The sequence below is a fragment of the Onychostruthus taczanowskii genome, unplaced genomic scaffold (genome assembly GCF_017590055.1).
Source record: "Onychostruthus taczanowskii isolate IOZ18803 unplaced genomic scaffold, ASM1759005v1 scaffold18, whole genome shotgun sequence".
Lineage (NCBI taxonomy): Eukaryota > Metazoa > Chordata > Aves > Passeriformes > Passeridae > Onychostruthus > Onychostruthus taczanowskii.
Genome location: NW_024499017.1, coordinates 7529557 through 7547859, shown reverse-complemented (window position 1 = coordinate 7547859; position 18303 = coordinate 7529557). Strand labels below are relative to the sequence as shown.

The following is an 18303-nucleotide window of genomic DNA, read 5'->3' as shown; positions in this document are numbered from 1 at the left end:
AAGAGCAAGAAATAGCCAAACCAAAGGCTTCCAAACCTAACTGAAAGCACAATTATGGCATTTTATAAATTTATGAATATTGAAAGCACTTGTCATTGCAAAGAGGATTGAGTGGAACTTGATGAGAACAGTTGGCAGGAGTTGTCAGAGGTCAGGAGTGTTATTGATGCTGTTATTTGCCTTCCAAAATGGGACCAAGTTAGAGAGCCAGGACCTCCCTTAACAAGAGCTGTTGATTCTGCTTCAGTGGGACCAGTTTATCTCTGTGTTTGTTCCTTGTGTTCTCCAGAAATTTTTCTTCTGATGTGCACAGTGGGGTTGTCAGGGTCACCACTCTGGAGCTCCTCCTATAGAGCTCTTGGGCAGAAGCACTTGTATTTCAAACAGCTTCCAAAAATTACACACCTGTCTGCAATGTTATGCCTAAGAATGATTGCTGACTCATAAAATACTAATTTCTTGTACTGCAAGTAGCCAAGTGGAGTGTGTGCTTTGAGCTGTGACTTGATCAGATCAACGCCAGCTTTATCATGAGAAGCTTTGAAATCCTGTTGCTGGCTTTTTAGATTTTGTTAAAATCCAGTGAGCCCTAACATTGAGTCACTGTGTCCTGGGAAGGCACAAATGTGTTAGAAATGGTCTGTTCAGGAAGGTGGTTCTGTTGTGTTTGTTTTCTGACAGTGATACTCTTCCCTCCCCAAGATTTTTTGAAAATACAGCTTTGAAGAGTGTTAATGTTTTTACAATCAATGCTGACAGTCACAGATTAAAGTATCTGTGAATGTGCAGAATTCATAAGGAGATTGAACTACTAAAGATATAATTCCTGGCAAATAAGTGATGGAAGAAATTCAGGACCAGATCTTTTCTTCTTTTTTAGATCTATGTGAAAGCCATGAACCTCTCTGAGGTTCAGATTTATGTCTCTATAGGATGTCACTGGCTGTAACACAGCATTGAGCCCTTACAAGTGACCCTTGGACAGCAGTCATAAATAAATACTGTATATGCATTGAGATTCTTAATTTTTTCCACTCTGTAAAGTGAATTTAGAGGCCCCCTCCTGTTTGCAGAGGACCAGGTGCCTATCTTGTAAATACACACAGTTTAGACCCAGAAGTAGAACCTTGGTTATGTCCTAAACATGCTGAGATTCTCAGTGAAATTACAACTTCTGTTCTGTTGGTTTCTTTTTGCTCCAGTGTGATGACTGTTTCACTGGTGTCTCATCATCTCCTTGTATTTTATTTTCTAGTATGGTTTCATCATATTTGGTTCATCATGGGTACTGTTCAACAGCAACTGCCTTTGCCAGAGTCACAGACACCACAATCCAGGAAGAACAGACCTCAATAAAGAACAGACAAAGTAAGTCTTTCGGATGTCACTCCTCAAGTGTGTTCCCTTTGGGACTCTGCAGAGGAGTGAGTGCTGTGGAAGTCACTCCATGAGAGTACAGAGCTGTGCTCAGCACTCTGCTGGCCTGGAGCAGAGCTTTGGAATCTCTGCTAGGAGCACTTTTCCCATCATCACTGCTTTCCACCCTCTGCCGTCTTTGCCTGGAGAGCTGCCCTGTTCCTTCCTGTCCCTGTCTGCTCTGCTTGGCCTTTCCCTGAGTTGAGATCATTGTGCCCCAGAGATCCCTTTGGATGTGAGCTCTTCCCTGCAGGCTGGTGCAGCAGGGCCAGGTCCATTAGCCTGTGCACAGGGATTCGACACATCCATTTAGTTTCACTGGGGCTCCGAATTAAGGACTCTTCCAGTCCCTCTGCACATTGTGATTTCAGGTAACTTTGACATGCTGAGGACTTTTCAGATTCACAGCCAACGTGTTAAGCTCGCACTGGGTGAAGAATTTGTGTTCTGTGCCTGTTTTGGTTGCTGCTGTTTGCTCCCAAGTGGCTCATCTCTCAGCTGGCAGGGCTGTCAGCGCTTTTGGTCCTGCAGAATAAGGCTTGCAGCTTCCTCCTGCTGTACCTTTTTTTTAAACATTTCTATTCACAGACTCAGCCTGCAGAGTGGCAGAACATTGGTGTATTTTCTGCATTCTCCTGGATGCTGAATACAAGCCACATGCCTGTACATTTCCCTTCCCTTTGTGAGCTGCTTCTCGTGTGACTGTTACGTATCAGAGCATTGTGCCCCTTTGTGGCTTGCTCTCCATACATTGCATGTGCTTAGCCAGCATTCGGGTTCATTTGGGGACTCTGCTTTTAAATAACTCACAGTTGCTGCCTGTTAGTGCTGATGGGCTTTGTGCTTTCCAGGTCATGCATTATGCAAGCCTGACCCCAGCCAGTGCTCCCAGTGGTGTGGGTTTAACTGGCAGAGCCTGACGGGAGGCACGCGAGATGCTGCGGGCTCGTTTGTCTGAGGACAGGTGACAAGGCAGATGGAGGGAGGAACACAGAGCCCTGAAGTTGGGCCTTGAATAAAAGGTGTGAGGAAAACACAGATGGGGAAACAAAAAGAGGGGGAAATATAAAAGGGAATGACATCTGTGAGAGTTGCCAAACAAGGCAGAGCAGAGCTGTCAGAAGCAGCGAGACGAGAAAATGGACGTGCAAGAGAGTGAAATGAGAGCTCTCGTGTTGGTGTGAGAGTCACGGCTTTGGTTCCAGATTTCAGCTATAATAACAACCAGATAGACACTGGGAAGTGGGAGACAAGACAAGTCATTGCAGTTTGTTACTGGGATTGTTAATGAAGATTTGCCAGACTGGGCTTCCAACTGCTCCAACATTTTGCGAAAGCCACAGCCTGTTGTTATCAGAGGCCCTGCTTGCAAAGCACCTCGTGGGCCATTCCAGACTTTCCCTCTGCTGTTCATAAGGAGTGCTGGAATAAACAATGCTGTTTTAGTTTTAAGTACATTTAATTTTTATCTCTAAGTACAATTAGAAAAAAGAAATGTGAGTCTCTGTAGATCAGCAGCTTCTCTGAGCTTTCAGGGATCTCAAATTGAGTCTTGCACTTGTGTCTTCTGACCTGCTGGAGGAACATACATGGGGCATGAACACCAAGCGTGATAAGTGTCTTCTGCCTTGTGTCTTGGCACCTCCTAGAAGTGTACTAGTCACTGAGCTGTTTCTAGTGTAGTCACTAGCAGGTACTTCTCTCTATTCAAAACATAGTTTTGTTGGTATAATTACTTCTGCTTAGTGGTAGGAATATTGTGGAAGCAGTGCTGTGATTTAAGACCACAGACCCTCTAAGAGTACTACATTTATCTCATACTGAGCCATATGTTTGCTTCCAAGCTTGAACCAGACAGAGAATGTAGTATGAGGGTGACCTAGGAACTTGGCCTCTGGAATTGTCAATTCCCCAGCAGCCTCCTTGTTTCCATCCATGGAAATGTCTCTGCTTTTGTTTCCATTGCTGCAGAGCTATGTGACTAAAGAGCACCCCAACCCACTTACTTCATCATTCAGATCCATCTACTCTTGATGGTTTTTTACTGCTATAAGATCCTTTCACATTTTCACAGGGTTTTCCTTCCCCTAATCCATAATAAACCAAATATGGTCTCCAGTTCTCCCAAGCCCTTGTGCAAGGTGGTCATGGGGGACCTGGATGGAATGGATGAGACAGCTCTTTAACTGTTCCTGTGGGCTGCTCCTGTGTGTCACCAGGTCTCCTTTTGCTTTCAGGAATACAGAAGCTAGTATTAGCAGGCAGAGTGGGAGAGGCTATAGAAGCCACCCAGCAGCTCTATCCTGGCCTCCTAGAACATAACCCCAACCTGCTCTTCATGTTAAAGTAAGTATGAAAAGCTTTATGCTCCCTAATGCTGAAATGTGTAAATGAAGGAGGGAATAAGAACCTGCCTGAACATCCAGTCTGTCTGCACACCTTGCTTGGAATTCACACTGTTTGAGCTCCCTTTGGGAGTCCTTTGCACAGTGCTTGTAGCACCATAGATGTACCCCTTTTGTTTTGCTGCTCAGACCCAGTATAGCTTTGCCTCATGAGGTCAGGCGTAGGTGTGTGAATTTTAGTTCTGCTGACTGCCAGAAATTCCTTCAGAGAAGTTTCTTTACTGCTCTTGTGGAAATCTTGCAGTGCTGGAGCAGTGTCAGTCTCTGTGAAGGTTCCTAGAAAGGCAGATGTATGGAAAAGGCTGTCTGGGGTAGAGATTAAAGGAAGAAGTGTCCCAGTTCTCCCAGCTGCACAGAGTGGTTCTCCCCAGACTTCTGAGACATATAAGGACAATTCTCAGTCAAGCTAAATGAGGAGCTGTCCTCACTGTGGATATTGCATTTTATACTCTTCCTTCTCTATTTTCCATTGGCCACCAATATTTTTAGGTTGATGGAGTAGTGAAGGAATGATTGTATTTGACAGATTAGTACCCTGTCCCTGAAAAAAATCCTCCACAATTGAATTTTGGAGTACCTGCAGAAGAGCTGGAGGTGAACGCTGCCAAAGAACAGTTTTTTCTTAGCACAGTGTAATTAAACTTGCTTTTTTGGGAATATCTCAACATCCATTAGCATCAAAAGTGAACTTTCCAAACTCCTTCCTCCGTAGCATCATCAGAGCACTCACAATACAAAGGCACCAGGAGTGTGAAATGTCTTTCTGAAGGTTTCTAGGACTTTCCCAGTGGGGCCCGAGGCAGGCTGAGTGCAGAGCATCCCGGCTGTCACGCCCCCTCTTGTCCCTCTTGCTCCCATGAACTCAGGTGCCGGCAGTTCGTGGAGATGGTGAACGGCACGGACAGCGAGGTGCGCTGCTTCAGCGCCCGCAGCCCCCGCTCCCAGGACAGCTACCCCGGCTCCCCCAGCTTAAGTCCTAGGCATGGATCAAGCAACTCACACCTTCACAGTACTGGTAAGTGTGTCCTGTGTCTCCACATGAGGAGAGCACATGTGGATGTGGTGGTGTCTAACATTACCTGCTGTTTCCGTGTGTTATTCTCTGAAACGTTCCTTTCCTTTCCTTTCCTTCCCCAGCTGAGGGGATGTTCTTTTACTGTGGGTGTCTCTCCACTGTCACAGAATTGGTTTTGCATTAGTTATTTTCCACAATTATCTGCAGAGCAGGTTTATTTCAGAATAAAGAAGCTTTTGAAGGCAGTCTTCTACTGCAGCCACCTGTGACTCATTGTTTCACTGATGGAGTGCTGAGAGGAGGTCTGGAAAGCAAAGCCTGTTTTCTGTACCTTGGAGTCTGCAAAATAATTGCTTTCCTGAAAGAACTGAGCAGAAGCTACTTTGCCAATGGAGCAAAAGGTCAGGGGGATGCACTGCACAAAAGCTTCTTCCTACCCCATGGACTTTACCTTGCAAGCTCTAAACATGTGAGAAGGGGACAGTTCTGTTCCAGTAAAACCCAGCTCTGGTGCATCAGCTCTTTGGAGTTTGGGAAATTAAACTTTAGGATTTGACATGGAAAGAACAAGATAAATGAGGACACCTGAGATATCTTCCCTAGGTAATTACTGACTATAGCTTTGGAGATGGAATGAGCCAGGAGAAATGACCTGCAGAGCTCTTGGAAACAGGCTGAGCTGCTTCACTGAGCTGTGAGCTGCTCACAGCCATCTGAGTGTGTTTTGGGTTGGTATTCCCACTGCTGCATGTCTTACTTTGGACAGGCAAATATTTAAGGAAAAGGTAGACAATTACTTGAATAGTTCCAAGCTGTCACTCACCTTTCCAAGCCAGTATCTTTGTTTGCTGTGTTGTGAGAAGCCCTGGGTGTGTTTCTTTGACTAGATAGTCAGAATGATCCCATCAGTCCATAAGAGCTCTTGGTAGTTCCCATGTCTACATCTGCAACTTGCAGTGCAAGGCATTTTTTTGTATATATTTGTCTCTACACATGGACATCACATTCCACAGTTCTCTGTCAGACCTTATTCTTTCAAAAGAGTGATAATTTCATCAGAGCACATTTCAGAGATGAAGCAGAGCTGTTGCTACTCTGAACAGGCTACTCTGTCTTTTTCTTAAAAACACACAAAACAGCCAATTTGAATCTTTGTGTTGGCTGTGATAGAAAAAAAAGAAATACATTCCCTGCTATAAACATAATTGTGGGATCAGCTGATCAATTTGGGTATATCACCATCACTTCTGGAGAACAGCCATGCCAGGTCACATCATTTAGCCAAGGTCCTGTGATCCATATTGATTGCCTGGGGAAGAATATATGAAGATGACAAGCCCATAATGAGGTTTTTCTATTTTAGAAAATTTAGCCCCTGTCAATTCTGATTCCATATAAAACTTGTGGTAATGAATTTGTGTCTTGTGTCAGTGTGTTCTGCAGCTTGATAAGCACCTTTTGTGGAGGAGCAGGTGAAATTTCAAGCCTGACTCTCAGTGGTTTCTGTTCTCCTGAGCAAGGAAGGTTAGCTTGTGCTCTTTAGGAGGGTTGCTTTTATTTTCTGAGTGTTGTGTGAATCAAATACATCCCTAACTTTAGATAGGTTGTGGAAAGCCTGGGCAGTTCTGCTTTCAACAGTAATTTCTGTACTTGTGAACTCTTTCTGCCAATCTCCAATTTACAGCCCATTTTTAGAACATCATGGAGCTCAGATGTTGCTGGTGAGCAGTAGGCTTCCTTTCATATTCATTTGTGTCTTCTCTAAACCCCACTGAATTTCAGAATGATAAACCATAGTTTAAGATCTGCTGTCTTATTTTGCTTTCTTCCTTTGGGGCCTGGTGTCCTGCTAAACTCTTGGCTTCACAACAGAGTGACATTGTCAGTCTGGTCTCATTTTTCTTTCTTCTTGGCTTTCAGGAGCAGATAGTCCAACCTGTAGCAATGGAGTCATGTCCACAAAAAGCAAACAGAGTCACAGTAAATACCCAACACTGAGTTCATCATCTTCATCTTCCTCCTCCTCTTCCCCTTCATCTGTGAACTACTCGGAGTCCAATTCTACAGATTCTACCAAATCTCAGCAGCACAGTAGTACGAGTAATCAAGAAACCAGGTATTGTTTCTCCTCTGGAGACCCCTGATGGGGGGTGGGATGGTGAGACAAATCTCAGTCTGCTTTCTAAGGAGCCAGAAGGGCATCTGTCTTACCCTTTTGAGCAATATTGTTATCTGCAAGGTCACTACTATGCCCAGCAGACACAAACCTCTTCTGGGTGCCCTGCTGTGGCTCACACTTGGAGGTTCATGTCATAAGGAATATTGTGATGCTCTTGTTTCAGGCACCAAGCTGTCCCATTACACTGATGCCTTTGGATGCCAGTGTGATAGTTTTCCAGAAGCTTCCCCAGTCAGCCTGGTGTTGTTTCTGCTGCCTCAGCCAGGCACTTGTTCCTGCTGAGCAGCTTTCCTGCCCTGTACTGTGTGAGGCAGCAGCTCAGGCCACAATGGCTTGGTGCATTGCCCTCTTGTGTAATTTCCTTGGGCTGCCTGTTGCCCTGTTCCTTCCAGGTGAGCCTCTGAGCCAGCAGTAATTTGTTCCATGCTGTGACAGCAGGTCAGACTGAGCCTCCCTTCTCCAAGAAGCCACAGGTGATCCAGCAATTCAGTGCAGTCACTGCTGCCTTTTCTGGAGTGTGGAGCAGAGTGAGCTGTGGTGAAAACTGAGCTTTCTTTGGGCTCACTCTCCACACTGCTGTTGCAGGGCTGTCTAAAGCCTCAGTGGAGCAGAGGGTGTCACTGTGATTAAAAGAATCTCTTGTTAATTGCAGCTGGCACTCATTCTTCAAGTGCTGTGCTGAGCACGGCTTGCAGGGCAGTTTGTAGGCTCATTTGTGACCTCTGGAGAGCCACCTAGCATGTAACTGAGTGAGAAACACTTGTTCAGACTCAATTTACCAGAATCATTTAATGATGCGGGATTTGTCATTCTTTTATTTTTTTAATGTAGAGCCCATGTTCCAGTAGGATCTTCTCATAATTTCAATTAATCAGTAGTTAATCAGCAGTCTCAGTCAGCCTGCTGTCATGGGCATTTAAGTGTTTAGTGGTGCACTGTTTGCAAGGACTGGGGATGTATCATAGCCAAGATTTTCCTCCTGTGCAGTCTCTGAGTGTGTTATCTGTTGCCTGGCTGCTGTTTACTATCCCAAGGATCACCACTTCCTGAAGGGAAAATGAAAAATGTTCTGCACCTGGAATTATGACAAGAACTTAGGGAACAGAAACCTGTTTCATAAATTGTCTTTAGAAGCCTGCAACAATTTTTGCTGCACTGACTTGGACCATGACTCCCAGTAGTCCAGCTGGCACCTTTTCTGGTGTGCTGGCCATTGCTGGGCACTGTTTGGCACATAAGCTCTTAATTTCTTTCCTTTTTAATTTAGACATCTGACCTTTCTTCCCTCCTTTCACCTCAGTGACAGCGAGATGGAAATGGAGGCTGAGCATTACCCCAACGGAGTCCTGGAGAATTCCTCCACCAGGATAATGAATGGCACCTACAAACATGAGGAGATCCTGCAGACAGATGAGTCCAGCATGGGTAGGTCCTCAGGGGCAGGAGGGGTAAAGGGAGAGAGGAGCTGGTGTCAGAAGTTAAAACTGATTGAATTCTGGGGAAAAAGCATGTACTTTGGGCTGCCTCAGTGAATGAAGTGCCTGCTTCATGGGGAAAATTAATCTATCCTGGAGCTAAAACTAGGTCTGGCTTTTCATAGACTCCCAGCAATGCTGGTGGTATTTTGGAGCAGGGAAAACAATAGGAGTCAAAGGTTTGTTCCATGCTGGTCATGAAACTGAGCTCAGAGCAGTCCTGGCAGAAGTGCCTGCCTGCTGGGGAGCTGAGCTGGGCTGTGCCAGGCTGGTGATGTCCAGCTGCAGAGTGGCCTCAGCACAGCTGGCAGCCATGAGTGCCTTGTTTGTGGGTGCTTTAGCCAGGAGGGAGCAGAGGAAGCAGCTACACTGCCTCTGAAACTGATTCATGCAGTCATGAAGGCTCCTGTGGCCACTAACACTGGGAAGCTGGTGGTGTTGGCATCTCTGACTGAAAGTTTTCTGAGTCCAGGATTTGTTAGACCAGGGCTTTCTGGGTTATATGCCCTGTTTACATACATGAAAGGGTAACAGATTGGAGTTGAAGCTGCCAGGATTTTATCAGGACACTTGATTTGTAGGTAGTTCTCAGGCATTAAAAAGAGCTCAAATCTTCCCTGTATCTATCAGGCACTGTGACAAGCCCACTGCTGGCTGTTGTAGGGCAGGGATCACAGGAAGCTTCCACTGGGATAAACCTAGGGCAGGAAGCAGCTACCTGTTCCAGAAGGGAGTTTGTGGGTATCCTGACACACAGTGGGCATTGGTGGGGAATGCAAGATGATTGTTCCTTCTCCACTGCTTCTCCTTAGAAGACAGCTGCCCCCAGAGGCAGCTCTGTGGAGGGAACCACGCTGCCACAGAGAGAATGATCCAGTTTGGACGGGAGCTGCAGATCCTGAGCGAGCAGCTTTGCAGAGAGTATGGGAAGAACACCATGCACAAAAAGATGCTTCAGGTAAGCCTGGACCTTGTGCTGCATTGCAGCAGTTCTCTGGGTCAGCTCGGGGTTGTGGGTTCCCTTGCAGATACCTGAGTAGCCCCCACTTCTGCACCTGCTTAGCAAGAAGGGACCTACATGGGAATCAGAGATCAAAACATGAATGTAGAGAATCTGCACCCAATTCTCAGCACAAGAGGGAAGAAATACAGCTCCTGCCTGGCTTCCTGGAGCAACTGCATGCTCTTTTTCTCTCCAGGTGACACTCCACCTGCCTTCCCATGCTGGCTTCCCTGCCAGGTGGAGGGGGCACCCTCTTTAACCCACTGTGGTCCCTTGCTGCCAAGAGGAAAAAGGCCATTTCTTTTCAGGAGGTAGGCACCTGTCACCGTGATGACTGCAGGAGGTGCCCCAGCTGGACTTGGTGGTTTTCATGTGTGTTTGCAGCCCTGCCTGATCTCACTATTCCTTTCTGTTCCCTCACAGGATGCCTTTAGCTTGTTAGCTTACTCAGACCCTTGGAACTGCCCTGTCGGCCAACAGCTGGACCCGATCCAGAGGGAACCTGTGTGTGCTGCTCTCAATAGTGCTATTTTGGGTAAGATCTGGTTCCTGGGGGAGTGTTTCTCCAGACATACTTGTTCTCAAGGGCTGTCCTGTGACAGGCAAACCTGTCAGAAATACTTGTGTTTAGATTTGGCCTTTCTTTCTGTTGCTGGGGACTGTCAGGGCAGTAATGCAGGAAGGGGAGCAGGAGGGAAGCTTGCAGAAAATAGATCCCCTGATAGCCTCCCATTTTGACTCCCTTCCTTGCATATTCCTCAATGTTGTTCCCTCCCAAGGATGCACCTCAGGATTTTCCTCCCCTGCTCACTGAAGAAGCTGAGATGTCTTTGGTGCATTTCCTGCCCCTCTCCCTGCAAGCTCTGAACCCACCTGAATCATTTTGTGGACTTTACCAGGGTTCTTTTCCAGCTGTATGGGTTAGCAGAGTTCAGCCCTGGTATCATCCTATTTTCTAGGAGGGAATGCAGTTGCATCCTCTGTCCAGTCTGGCTCCCTGTGCCCAAGCAGATTTCCTATGGGGTCTGTGCATCTCATACTCATTGTTCCAGAAGGAGATTTAGAGATTATCTTCTGGGGAAAGGAACAACTTCATAGACATGCCCATGAGGGCTCGTGTTCTGACTGAGCAGAGGAACAGAAATCGCATGTTTTGGGAAGGAGAGTCCCTTACCCTGACAATCAGCAGCTGTTTGTCCATTGCTTGAGGAGCATGGACAAGTTGCTGAGGGCTGTCACCAGGGAGGTGTGGTGTCTGGACATGCTTCATCACACAGGTTAGCAGCTAGCTGAGGGTTCTCTCAGAAAACATGTCTGTAAAGGCATGGTGATGAGGGAGTGAGTTCATGCAGGGCCTGGGCTGCTGTGCAGCCTTGCACAAGTGGCAGAAATGGAGAGGTTGCCTCCCAGCTGGGACCAGATTCTCCTGCCTTTCCTTATTCCTCCATGCTTTGATATCTCATGTTTTAAGGATTTTCTGGCAAACAGCATCAGCAGTAGCGTTGTTGTGTTTTTGTTGCTCTGGTCAGCACAGCAGCACTCTCTCAAGGGCCCTGCTGAACTGTGGGATGTATCATGGGTGGTGGGGTGAGTGCACCAGCAGCAGCAGCAGCCTGGAGCTGGCAGTATTTGGGAGCAGCTTCCTTGCAGAGCCAGCACCTTCTGCCAGGGATCTGGGCTTGGTGCCAGTCGGGACAGAGAGAGGCCCGAGCGCCGGTGAGCCAGCACCAGCCAAACCTCTTCTGAACAGCTCTTTTCTTTGCCCCCACAGAATCTCAGAACCTGCCAAAGCAGCCCCCGCTGATGCTCGCCCTGGGCCAGGCCTCGGAGTGTCTGCGGCTCATGGCTCGCGTGGGCCTGGGCTCCTGCTCCTTTGCCAGAGTAGACGATTATTTGCACTGACAGCCGAGCGGGACGGAGCTGCCGTCGTGGAGTGCTGCCCTTCCCCCTGTGCTGCTGCCACTCTGCACTATCACCTCGTTCGATAGCCTGACCTCCCTGCCACCAACACCCCTGTAGCACACACACACTGCCTGTGCAAGGACCGAGTGAGTCCCTCAGCGTGTGGCCGTTCCTGACCCCGGGAAGTCTGGCAGGTCTGACCCATCTCCTGCCCTTGCTGCGGCTCCAGCGGCGCTCAGTATTTCGCTGGTTATTCTAATGTAGCACCTTCTGATGTAGGGATTTTTCTCTTTTTGTTTTGATTTGAGTTGTTTCTTCATGGTTCCACCAATATTTTATCTGGAGAGTTTTGCTGAGCTGGTTTATGCTGATTTACTGAGGAAGCTCATCAAGTTGGTGACAGCTTGTTCTTTTCTTCCCTTCTCCCTCCATCGTGCACATACAGCATCATCCGTGCTAGTAATCCGAACTCTTCTCACAGTGGCAGTTCAGAGGGATTTTTTTTTTTTAATTTTATTTGAATCATGTTTATTAAAAAGGTCTCTTCCACCTCCACAAAGTCACTGATGTATTTATTGCCCACATACTTGATCCCAGCCACACACACCATACAGCCCCTCAGGAGGCCGGGTGAGGTAGGTCCTGTCACGCACTAATGATGGAAATTGGAGGAGCCTGGTCCTTCATGGTGCCTCTCTTCAGAGCCCAAGGCTCTCAGTCTTGGCTTTGTGAGTGGGAGTCGAGAATTAACATTGCCTGCATTGGTGATTGTGCTATAGAAGCATCTCACAGCCCTGAGAAAGAGTTAAATCCAGCTCTCTGAACAGCTGGAGGGACAGGACTGATGAATATGAAATCATTTGCCACTGTATGGTAGAACCAGGTCATGTGAGTTGGCCAGAAATATCCATGGGCGATGCCCTGGTGGGCTGACAATTTTTAGTTAAATAACAAATCCTCCATTTTTCTCCATAGAGGAGGGCTCTGCCACTAACTCAGTAATAACAGTATTTCCTGCCCTCTCCCATCCCTGTAACAGTGATCTAAATGAGCACTTCTAAAATTTGGAAGTGTCTGGAGAAACCTGGGCTGAGCTGTGCTTGTCCTTGCAGGTGGGACAAGCTGAGGTCAGGTTGCAGGTTGGGGTCAGTACCAGCTCTGTGGGGCCTGAGCCATTCAGAAAGGAGCAGCAGTGTTTCTTTAGGGATTATTAAGATAATTATTGAAGTTCCAGTCTCAAAAGAGGCCAGGAAGGATCTGTGGGTGAGTAACCTCTGAGTAAAATGGACCAGTGTGTCCATGCTGTGTGCCAGGCCCAGGGACTTGAGTGCTACTAAGCATTCAGCCCACCTGTGAGTGTTTCTGAGGATGTTCTATTACTTGGCCAGGCTGCCTGGCAGCACTGTGTGCTTTGCATCCTCTGCTGTACCATTAGGAGATGGCAGGTTCAGCCTGGCAGGTTCAGCACCAAATTAATTTTAGGTCAGTAGCTCTGGGGAGGACCCAAGGGAGCTCAAACCAAACATGAATTTTACTGCTGTTCAGGAATTTTTTTTTGGAAAGTCAATGAAAGATGAACAGGTTTTGTTGAGGTTTGTCCTTAAAATGGAGGTTAGCCTGTGCCAGGGCTTCAAGCACCAAGAGTTTGCGTGCCACTGAGAGGAAAAGTAGCAGCAGCCCAAAGCCTTAAGGATTTTCTGGATTTGCAGGGTGGATTTGCAGCTGGCACGTGAGGTCTGAAATCAAGGCAGAGCAGGGGGGCAGGTGCCAGGACAGGCTGTGGCAGTGAATGTGCAGATGGTGTTGGAGATGGTTGGGAACATTATCCCTGCCTTTTGGTGAAGGTGTGCAGTGTGTAGGGGCAGTGGTGTAAGAAGCAGGAGGTTTAGAGCTGCAGGAGATGCTTTAATCAGATCACTGGTACAGCTGCAAAAAGCAGAGGGAGCTCTACCACAGCCTTTCTTCCAGGGAGACAGGCAGAGGCAGAGAGCTGCAGCAAGCAGAATTTAACTTGCCAGTCTGGGGCTTCTCTTCCAGCTCTTCTCCAGGAACAGCTCATGTGCCTGAAAGCTCATCTGTTGACTGCCAGCTCTGCTGGTGGATCTTAGCCCAGCCTGCTGTCCTTGCCTTGCTGCAGGTGCAGAGATAACTCAGTGAAAGGTTTCCTTCCCAAAGCCTCAGGTCCCAGATGTGCCAAGGCAGCATGTGAGCTCTGCCTGGTGGGATTCTCCTGCAGGTTTCCATTCCTCACACTCAGGCTGACAGCACACTGCTGGGCTGATTCTGGCTGCTGAGGTTGGAGCACTCCAGGACCTTGCTTTGCCTTCCCTGTCTGGCAGCTTCCTCTGCTGTTGGTCACCACTTGCAGCAGTCTGGCTGCAGTCAGACCTCTCTCATCTTCATAGCAACACCATCTTTATCTTTCTGAGGGTTTTATTATTCCTTCTCTTTGTGGTTTCTTTAAGCCAAGTCTCTTCACCATGTGTCGTATTAATGCCCCATTTGGTCTCTCAGCAAAGCTTTGCTGACTGTCCTAGAGTCCTGACTGTCCTTTTTTCATTTTGGTTTCACTACCAAAAACCAACCAAGAGATATTCCTTGATATCTGGTTATTTTGGTGCCAAGAAATGTGTGATAGATGTTATTTGGTTTTTTAAATTTACTTCAAGTGTTCTGGTGGTTTCACCAGCGGTTTCTGGTTCTTGTACTCAGATTCTGACTAATGTGGCCATGACTCAGTATGGGGAAGATAAGCATGTTTGTGGTGAGATGTAGGTCCCAACCTACCCCTGATTCCTAGATGGGATTTCTGATGTGGTTTCTCAGGTTGTATTTCAAAGCCTCTTGCCTTTGAATCTCCCTGGCTGCTCTTTGATGGTTCATGTTAGCTGAAACTTGGATTATTGCAGTAGTTTTTAAAAACACAGCTAAAATGGAGTCTGTAACACTGAATGTGGCTGTACACCTAACCAGAGGCTACATGGCAATTCAAAAGTGACTTTTATAAAAATTATTTGGGTTTTGTTATTCCAAGTGCCTCAGGCAACCTGGTCACTGCTCCCAAGAGTCCTTCAGTACAGCCATGTTTTACTGTGGAGCCTGTAGGGGAAACTGCTGCTTTCCCATTCCTGCTGAGGGGACAGGGCTCAGCAGGGCTGTGTTGCAGTGCTGATGGCACTGGTGCAGGATTTCCATGGTGTGTGGTTGACTCACAGGCTGCTCTCTGCTGGGCTGGCTTCAGAGGCTGGGATGTTTTCCAGAGCTCAGCTGGACCCTGCACAAGCAGTATTCCTCAGCTCCAGGAGAGGCTCTCCAGCTGTGTGTCCTTCCCAGGACCTGGGAAATGCCACTGAATGCTGGGACAACTGAACCTTTTCCCAGCTGTCCCCTGATAAGCCCAGAGGCACCATCACAGAGCTGTGATCTGGAGCAGCAAACACACTCCAGCTCTGTGCTCTGGACACCCCAGCCACCTTCCTGGCACTTGGCACTGCAGCAAGAGCCTTGCAGAAGGAAAACGTTTCACAGGGACCTGGTGGAACCTGATTTCAGGCCTGCACACCCTGGCCTTTGGGTGTGAGTCCAGTGCTCTGCCTGTTAAGTGGCCTTTTGAGAGGAGCATTTTGGCAGCTCCAGACCTGGAGCCTTGGTTAAAGTGTCCTTCTGTGGAGAGAGCTCCATGGAGCTGAGTTACATCACAGGCTTCCCTCCCCATGGACAAGGGTTTGTGCTGCCCCCACAAGCTGAGAGTGAGAGCATCAAGAACTTTGGAGTGAGATGCACTGGAGTAGCTGGGATAAGTGTTTCTTGGAGGAGTATCCACCACATACACCTGGTAATCCAACCTGTGACCATTTAGTGGCTCTGCTGGGTGCATTCCAGTTTGTGGATATCTCTCCTGTACCGGGGTGCAACATCTTGTTCCTCCTGTTCCTCTTGGAACCATCTTGTTCCAGATGATTCCTCTTGCTACTCCATGAGCCTACCCTGGCAAGTATTTAACCAAAGCTATTCCAAGACTTAGAGGGTTGAGAGAGCTCTCAGTCAAGCTCTCCTGTGAGCAAGGAGGGCAGCAATCTAATTCCTGTGCATCGTGCAGTGTGCTCACAGAGCCAGCTGCTTTTGGGAAAACTTCTTACTGCTACCAGCAATCCTTCCTTGCTTTTCTGCCTCCCACAATCCCAGTATTTCCCCAGCTGCATGGCCACAGTGGTGTCTGCAGTGCTGTGGGAGCTGCTCCAAGACCAGGGCCAGCTCTGGGGCTCTTGTCTGTGCCAAGCCTGGATGTGGCAACTCCAGCTGCCCTTCCTGGCTTGTTCTTCCCTGCTGGCCTAAAGGGGCAGGTCCACGTGTGACAGTCCCTTTTTGCCACCCATCAGCTGCAGCTGGGCTGGCTGCAGCACTTCTGCCATTCCTCTGGAGTCTCTTGGGAGCTGAGCCCTCGTGTGTGGCCAGCAGAGCAGAGAGGCACTCCCAGTGAGGCACTGGACAATGCACAGCATCCAGCCCTTCAGGGGAGCTTGTCCAGTGGGTGCTGTCCCTCAGCCCATGGCAGCCAAAGCTGGAGCTTGTTGCCTTGGGTGTGAGACAGCTGTGGTGAAAGGTGGCTGCTACAGCCTCTTTCCATTTCCAGCACCTGGTGGTCCTCTGTGCTGCTGCCCACTGGATTTGGACACAGGAGGTGCAGCTGTGGCTGGCATGGAGAGTGGGCTCCTCTGGGAGCATCATTCCTCATGGTTACCTACACCCAGGATCTTCCCATATCCTTCCTTCTCTTTTTCACAGTGACATCTCAATCTGTCCTCAAGCTGTGTCCTTGTTTTTCACGTTTTATTAAGGCATCTTTACCATTCTTTAAATAGCTTTGTTCTTGAGGCTGCCTTGAAAAACTGGAGCAACCAGAGCTGCTGGAGGTAGTTCTAGGGATTGAATGTGTCATTTTCCACCTTGGGTATCAGGGATGATGAACATCTCCTCCTTCAGCAAAGCAAGCCAGGCTGGATTGCAGCTGTGCTTTGGTACCTGTCTGTGTTAACATGTAGCACATGCTGCTTAGACACACGTTCCAGAGTTCTGCTGTCCTGGGGTTGGTGGAGAAGGTGACCTGTGGCAGCCAGGCTGCAGAGCAGTGTGTCAGTGCCAGGAAGCTGTGTGGTGCACCACATGGGATCAGGAAGTTCTCCCCATAAGAAGCAGTGCACACTTGAACTGTCCTGTGGCAGCAGGTGGACAGAAAGGTCCCTCACACTCCAGTCCTGGGGCAGTGAGGCCCCGTGGAGCTGGTGACAGCCTGGGAGAAGGAGCAAGGGCTCCTCTTCCACCCAGGAGAACCTTTTGCAGGGGAGCATCTTCCTTCCAGCCCTGCCAGTGTGAGAGCAGCCTCAGTGGAGGGACAGGAGAGAGCAAGTGTTGGGTCTCCAGCTGTACCAAGGTGTTTCTGCAGAAGGACTTGCCATTGGACAGGTGTTTCTGTGTGGGGACATGCCAGGGGACATGCTGGCTGCTGCTGGGACCCTTCTGCCCCAGAGGGATGAGTGAGGGAGGGAACTGCAATCCAGCAGTTCTTGGTCAGATCCAGAGCTGGCTGTGAGCCTTGTCCCATGTGCTGTGTAGGAGCAGAGAGTTGGAGGAAGTGTTGCTGGGGCTGTGTGAGGGCAGCTGCAGCAGATTTGGGAGGAAAAGGGAGGAGCTGAGAACCTGGAGACCTCTTGTATAGACAGCACTAGCTGCTCTCCACCATCCTGCCCTGCAACAAGAGGGGGCAGGTGATGGATGAGTGAACCTGGCATGTCTGTCCCTCTCCCCACATCCCAAACCAAAGCTCAGAGCCTGCAGCTTGAGCTGGAGCAGTGTCCAGCAAGCCAGGGCATCCTCCAGGCTTGAGGAGCGCGCACATGTCCTGCCAGCTCTTTATTTCCAGGAGGGAAGCTTAACTCTCCTGCTCGTGGGAAACCCACAAGTCCTGTGTGGAATTCACACTCACATCACCACAGAAACATTCCTGGAGGCCATGCAAACCTCTGCTCCTTGCTGAAGGTCCCGTGGCCAGGCAGACACCATTTCTCTGGTCACTCCACTTGGGTCCAGGGGTGTGCTTGGACGTTTTGGCTCGGGAGGACTTCAGCCACATCCTTCCTCCAGAAGGGAGCACAGAGGGATTTTTGTATGCTGGGCTTCTCACAGGCTTAGACTTGGAAAAAGGAGAAGCAGCAGCAGCTCTGGGGATAATCCAGATTTTAAAGAAAATTTGAAAACCACAAGTATGGTGACTTCCAGACCAAGGACTGCACCGGCGCTGGATTGGGATCGTGTCTCTCGGTCCCGCCCGTGAAGCTGGGGAGGCAGGAGGAGGCTGCGGCCCCTGAAGCTCTCACACACAGCAGTGCAAGCCCCAGGACCTGCCCAGCACACGGTGAACTCTCCTCTCCTGCTGGTTGCTCAAAACTCAGGTATGAAATGCTCAGCTGGAGCATGGGGTGCGAGGTTTCCCGGCAGCCCTGGAGGAGCGGCCGCCGCTGGGCACAGCTCCCTGTGCACCCCAGGCTTCTCCAGGCCTTTGGAGGGAGTTTCACCTCTCTGGTACAGCATTGGCTACGTGGACGTTACACAAACTGTGCACATTGGTTCAGTCTACGCTTAGTATTTGTGAATTAAGTTATCTGATGCTTCGCATGAAAACTTCAAAAAAGGGGCTCGGGGGGGTGGATTTTAACTGAGAAAAAGCCTATGAAAATATACTGGAAATATGGTAAAGAAATCGACATTCTGCTGTATATTGACAGAATTATTTTTATTAAAATACACATCCATGTGCAAGAGCCAGTGTGGAGCCGTGTGCTTTGTCAGTCTCTGCTCATCAGGGAAGGCTGTGTCCCCTCTGACAGGGGATGCACAGTCCTCGAGGTGTT

General features: G+C 48.6%; 1 protein-coding gene across 3 annotated transcripts in view; it reads left to right on the top strand.

Annotated features, from left to right (window-relative positions):
* RANBP10 (RAN binding protein 10) overlaps nucleotides 1-18213 on the top strand; it is a 64899-nt gene extending 46686 nt beyond the window's left edge. For 2 of the 3 annotated variants that reach the window (XM_041400960.1, XM_041400962.1), the window contains 8 exons: nucleotides 1256-1368; nucleotides 3654-3762; nucleotides 4688-4836; nucleotides 6757-6952; nucleotides 8316-8440; nucleotides 9303-9448; nucleotides 9917-10028; nucleotides 11265-18213. In XM_041400960.1, coding sequence (XP_041256894.1) covers nucleotides 1256-1368; nucleotides 3654-3762; nucleotides 4688-4836; nucleotides 6757-6952; nucleotides 8316-8440; nucleotides 9303-9448; nucleotides 9917-10028; nucleotides 11265-11395 — 1081 coding nt within the window. In that variant the 3' untranslated portion in view covers nucleotides 11396-18213. The remainder of the gene's footprint in view (nucleotides 1-1255; nucleotides 1369-3653; nucleotides 3763-4687; nucleotides 4837-6756; nucleotides 6953-8315; nucleotides 8441-9302; nucleotides 9449-9916; nucleotides 10029-11264) is intronic. The other variant, XM_041400961.1, reaches the window with a different exon arrangement.
* The last annotated feature ends 90 nt before the right edge of the window (nucleotides 18214-18303 follow it).